The following is a 6,201-nucleotide window of genomic DNA, read 5'->3' on the forward strand; positions in this document are numbered from 1 at the left end:
CTCTTCAAGTGGTTACAGTGGGTATTTAGACAAATCAAATTCTAGACATCCCAAGTACATGCAACTACAGTTCAAGTTAACGGAAGAGGGTGATTTAAGGCTTCCCTTAATTTCATGTTAAGAGAGCAAAATTTTGCTTATGCATTTAGGCACTTAACTTCCAGAGTACCTTCAATCACTTCTGTTAAAGAGCATTTTCATCACCCAGGCAGACTCATGACCATAGAGGTATACAAGAAAAACAAGGATTTTTATAAACACTGAGCGGAAGTCCACATCTTTATTGAATGTAAGCTATTCATATACTAAGTATGGAGGGTAGTTGGACACTGCAGTTTATTTTAACCTACTTCCAAAACCAGAGTAAACATTATGAAGAAAAAAAACTGAAGAGGCTGTATTGAGGTCCTGCTGATGGCCTGTCTCCACAAAGAGAGAACACAGCTTAGGAATACTACCTGGGTTTGAATGTGAATAGAATTACATGGCTATAGCCCTGCCTGAGAGCCAAAATAATTTAAAGCCTTAAATAGAAACCTACCCTTTGGCTGAAAACATGCCATGACTTTAAAGTGTAGTACTGCAGAACACAACCATACCCATTTCCACATACAAGTTTGTCTTTGCCAAGTAATTTTAAAGTGATTATAGGCCAACTTTGAAACAAGAAAATGACAAGAATAGAGTGTGAGAGGAATAAAGCATGTTACACTGTCTTAAGAAATGAGAACCTTCCCATGTTGAAATAGTTTAAAATGCATTCGACTCTGAACAATTTGAAATGTAAACCTGTCTATCTGCTTTTAAGAGTAAATATTTGAAGCGCAACATTTCCAAGAGTCCTTCAGTACGGATATGGTCTTGCTACAGGAGTCCTCTACTTACCTACTAGGCCAAACATACAAGCTTTGTTCCTTAACAGCATTATAAAATAACATTTTCTTACAGGCCACATGATGCTGTTACAGCAGTTTACATTCCTTTTCCAGTACTAATGAGAATTTATATTTAAAGTGCACATCAAATCAAAAATCTCTAACAAATACACAAGAATAATATGCTAAGACTTGTATATTTGCCAATTCAAATCACTGCGATACTGAGTGCCTTTTGGTTTACTAGTAGGACAAAGTTGAGACAATTAAAAGACTTCTTGCAAATAAGTCTAACTACAGACTTGGGTTTTCAGTTTGGGTTTTGTTTTGCAGATGAAGCTGCACTCACCTAAGTAGGGGGCAAATGTTTCTCTGTAAGGTAAATTCTAATTTAGTAAATGAGTTCAAGCTTTTTGGTAAGTAAGCTTTAGCTTTTAGTTCAGGAATTTATTTTTCAATACTCAGTATCTTTCCTAACCATCTTTCCCAATTCATCTGTCACAAAAACATAAAGAAAAGCAGACTTGTTAGTTCCTGTAGGAAGAAAAAACCACTTATGTTCTGTATGCGCAGCTAATGAAATCTTAAATACACTGGTTTAAAAAACAACCCTTTGCTGGCATATTACCATGATCTTTTGGAAAAAAGCTCCCAGAGAACATTAAATCAAGCAGCTCCAGTGACCAAATTATTAAAAAAAAAAAAAAAAAAAAAAAGAAATTACTCCTTAAAAGCAGTAAATGGATTGTTTCCTCTGATTTTGCTACTTAATAGTTTGAAAATATTGCTTTAACCTTTATGAGCCATCACACCAAGTTTCAGTACCATTGGATGAACAGACAAAAGTCACTACATTGACTGTGGCTGAAGAGAACGTGACCTTAGAGGCAGAAAGCAATTTTCACTTGAACTACTACTGCACGGTTCTTGCTGCTCTGCCTGGAGCTCTGGTGGGAGCGGGGGAGCACCGGGGTCTCCAGGCCCTGGAAGGGTGGCTGAGAAAACAGCACTCTCTGCGTTTCCCATCTCTGCAACTGGTAAATTCATTGAATGAAGAGAGACCGCAGACACAAATGCAGCGGTGCTGTAATCGTCTTCTGGGTGATGTATCTGGGTAGATTCTTTGTCTTTTGTTTTATCAAAAAAATTAGATTCATCAGAATATGATCTAGAAAGATTATTTGTTCCTCCATACAGTGAAGTCATACAGGTGCTGCAGCTCAGACCTACGGAAAATAACCAAGAGACTGGAGTTAATTACAATGTGGTGCACTCTTAAAACTGTGCTCTGATTTAATACCAGTAAGATTGTCAAAGACCAGTTGTCTGTATTTTTAACTTCCCAACCTCTTCATCTCACCTGTGACATCCCAATATTATTGACAAATTAAAAATACATTCAGGTTATCCAGGCTGATGTGAATGATTTCTTATATCAGCTATGACAAAAGCATATCATAATTTAAGCTTCACTTTAGGAAGTCACTTTAGACCTTTAACCCATCTTTTGATAGACTTTTCTCACTGTGTTCTTCAAACTTCTGGAAGCTTCAGGTAAATGGTTCTACTCCAAAGGAGACTGCATTTAAAGGCCGTTTTACCTGAAGCTAGAGAAAACTTCCGGACTTTAATGTCTAAGGTTAGAATGTACTTCTTCCTTCTTATTTCTCTTCTGACGGGTGTGGAAGGGGAAGTAAGTGTTTTGGTTTAGAGGGCTTATACTATATCTGCCTTAAAATATGAGTACATATAGTCACTTCAAGCTTTGTGTGTCAAAAAAATCTCCCTGTCTGTTTCAAGCAACACCTGCATACCTTTACAGCATCTAACTCTAAGTTCTGGCACTGAAGGCTCACAGGGGAATTCCCCTCAGGTTGCATTTGGTGGCTTATCTTCTGATGAGGCACACAGCTTAACAAAACCAGAGCATCCTGCCCCTGCAGTAAACAGCTTCGAGAGAAATCCAAGAACCGCCTATTTTGAGTTCCTCGTAGAAAGCAAAACTGAAATGTGAAGGAAGATAAAACAACACGACAGGGGTTTTTTTGCGATTTGTTATTTATGGTGTGTTTGGATAGTAAAAAGACAAAGACAGAACACATGCAGTAGGATCTTAAACCCAAACAAATCAGTGTTATTTCCAAGAATGCTGTCCCAAACACTAGAGTGGAAAAAAACCCTGACCAACCAACAAACCCCATCTAAGAAACATGATTTAAATAACCATTGGAGATTAATTTTGCAGACCCTCAAAATAAAACTTACGTCTTAGAAAATACTATTATAAACTTCTTACCTTTGAGAGCTTCAAGTTTTTCATTTTTGACTTTCAACACTACATCAGTTATCTTTTGTAACAGGAAGTTTTGTGTTCTTTCCCGTCTGATAGATTCAATCAAAACATCTAGTCCCTTTGGGTTTTCTGCTAAGTAGTCCAATAACTTCCCAGTTTTCTTCCTACTGGAACATCGAGAAGAAATTTCTTCTGTGTCCTCTCTAGTGAGTATTTTCCTTGAACGCAGGTAATCAAAGTGTCTCTCAGCTATGATTTTATCACACAGGTAAGGACGCATCCTTTCTAATGCCTGAAAAACAAACCAAAACAGCATTAGCCAGTCTCTCCATTTATTTATAAACCTGTATTTGAAACCTGTATGATTTTGATACAGGTTAATGAAACAATTTTAGAAGTGTCCCCTCCTACACAGACCAACTTATTTTTAGTTATCAAAACAAAAATAGTCTTCCTCCACCTTGTTCAGAGGACGCATACATGAAAGTCACCAAAATGTAAACTCTGTTCATCTTATTTCAAGCTGTACATTAACAAACCTGCTTGATACCAACACAGAAACAGAATTAATGTGTGTTCACAACTCTCTGATTTCAGTATCTACTGTTCTATAAAGATGAGAGTCACAAATGACATCTCTGTGCTTGAAAAACAAGCTCTCATTTCATGTAATACCACAAAAATTGGCAGTTTCTCCCGCCAACATTTTTCACTGTGTAGAATTACACAAGTGAGGTACTCACGAGCTGATTATTACCAATATGAAAAAATACTGCCCCAGTGTCATTTGATTTACAAGAAAAAAAAAAAAAACAAAACAACAAAACAAACCCACAAAAATTTGAGCGCCAGAAGGAAAAGCACCTTTACATAAAGTCATGTGAAGAGATGGAAAGAAACAAAACTTCTTTCCTGAAGGAAGTATTCAGATACCCTCCTGCTTTTTGAGATCAGATTCCATAACAGCAGCATTTAAAAATTAACAGTTTTTAAATGACTGTTTGCCTTATGGCCATTTACTAGCTCAGTAAATAGAAGCAGAGGAAAAGCTAGATATAAAGACTCACTTTAAGACATACTATTTCAAACAGCAAATTCCTGCCTGGCATACTGGTGCTACGGAAAGCACCAGTAACTCTTAAAAAGCCACTTTTCTGGACTGTTCCACAAAGTATACCAGAGGATAAATGTGTTCTTCTAGCTGGATCTTTAGGATCCAACAAATACTAAGCCAACAGCCTGTGGTTCCACAGTTGTTAAAGAAGAGATTGGATGAGCATGCATGGAAGATAAAGGAAGACTTTTGGCAGCAGACTATCACCACTAGACTGAATACAATGTGAGCCCAAAAGTGAAAGGTGAAGCTCCACCGTGGTCCGTTTAACTGCAAGGAGCACTCCCCCTGCACAGCAGCTGCGTGTGTACTTTCCCTCGTACTGGTGGATGAGAGGATCCAGTCAAGAAACTGAATCAGTGGTTTTTTCCCCCTCCCACAGCCAGATTAATTACCCAATCCAGCTGAATGTGCAGTCACACCAACACTATTGGTGGCATAACTACAATAAGAGCAGAATTGTGCAGCAGTACACTTATATCAATTTAGACTGGAAATGTCCAATTCCAACAAGCCCATGATGATGGTTACGAATGTAGAAGACAATACAGATTTATTCAGTTCCCATGGAAATCTTATCCCGTCACCAGAAGGATCAGTCAACAAACTCCAAAACATAAGCCAGTCACCGCTATAACATTAGAAGAATAGAGTTGTTACTGAATAGAAAGACTATTGTGTTCTCACTAACATCTTCCTGTAATGAGTCTTTCACTGTATTAAGTGAATATGTTCTGAATTCCCCTCTGCACTGTCCTCACGTGTTAGCAGTTTATGAGGGACAGAAAGAGTAAACACATTAGAATGGAAGCTTTAAATGTACTTTGCTCTGTATCGATGATTTTGTACGGCTCACTGCCTCCTTCCCAGCACTTGAATGTAAGACTCCAGCCTTTACGATTCCTCCTCTACACAAGCTTACTCAGACCAAGTTATCCTTGTAAGTCACCTTTCTGGGGCATGCTGTCACAGAATGCAGACAGTACTTCTGGTAACACAGCACTTGTGTTTGCACTGATCCCACCACAGGTACATGAATGGCTCTGAAACAGTGAAGTGAGTTTACACTGACCCAGCACTTTGTATAATGAAGCTGCAACATCTAAAACACGAGAGAAGCAGCTCTGAAGTCAGATTCATTGGACTGTATTTTGATGATAAAATTAACGTTATTTATTTCTACAAATGAGGCTTTCACCAAGTCCTCCAATTACTGTGGGAGACTCTATAAGACTAAGTAAGGATGAAGCGACATGCATGCCCTTCTATGAGATGCAGCCATGAATTCGGTCACTGACACAGTGACGTACATATCATGTTCACATATTCATATACATCATGTTTAGATATATGTCTGATTTATCTTGTTTTATATAAATGCTTTCTGGTGTAAGCAAGTAGTAACTTGAAAAACATGCCTCACAAAACCATGACAAAGCATTTAAAGAAAATTATGTATGCATAAAGCTAGTAAGAAACCGTACCCGAACTCCAAACTTTCTTTATTGTACTTTAAAAAGCACTTAAAACCCCAAGTAAGTCAGACGTAAGACACTAACTTTGTAAACAGAAGCATGAATAGTAATAATGGATAAACTGCCTTTTTATTTCATTATTAAACCATCACTTATTGAGGTTGGTTAGCACATTGCTTGCTTCCCAGGATAACAAAGAGATAACTAATTACAGGCTGAATCAGGATGAAGTTTTCTCCCAGATTCGAGACACCAGTGAATAAATGGGGAGTGTGGGCTGCGTGTGATAGACAACAGAAAGCTTCACAAAATTATCAATATTGAATCCAAATATTCACGCTTTGTGAGAGACTCTTACCAACAACACGAGAACCATGTGCATTTGCAGCTGCTGTCCACCGGGCACCGCATCTCTTACCGGCCACTTCTACTGTGCCTCCGTGC

The 6,201-nt window shown here is 38.1% G+C and overlaps 1 protein-coding gene across 1 annotated transcript; it reads right to left on the bottom strand.

The window, feature by feature from the left end:
- Nucleotides 1-1,586: 1,586 nt before the first annotated feature.
- BCL10 (B-cell CLL/lymphoma 10) lies at nt 1,587-3,456 on the bottom strand. Its single transcript, XM_010014859.1, has 2 exons — nt 3,172-3,456; nt 1,587-2,101 (listed from the first exon to the last, which is right to left on the bottom strand). Exons 1-2 carry the CDS (start codon nt 3,446-3,448, stop codon nt 1,725-1,727), a joined length of 654 nt encoding a protein of 217 aa, XP_010013161.1. The 5' UTR covers nt 3,449-3,456; the 3' UTR covers nt 1,587-1,724.
- Nucleotides 3,457-6,201: the final 2,745 nt, after the last annotated feature.

This window comes from Nestor notabilis, unplaced genomic scaffold (genome assembly GCF_000696875.1).
Source record: "Nestor notabilis isolate BGI_N333 unplaced genomic scaffold, ASM69687v1 scaffold22025, whole genome shotgun sequence".
Classification (NCBI taxonomy): Eukaryota; Metazoa; Chordata; class Aves; order Psittaciformes; family Psittacidae; genus Nestor; species Nestor notabilis.

Coding starts and splice junctions, on each gene's coding strand:
- BCL10 (XM_010014859.1), bottom strand. CDS start 3,448: ATGCGTCCTTACCTGTGTGATAAAATCATAGCTGAGAGACACTTTGAT. Junction 2,102..3,171: donor AAAACTTGAAGCTCTCAAAG/GTAAGAAGTTTA, acceptor TATTTTCCGTAG/GTCTGAGCTGCAGCACCTGT.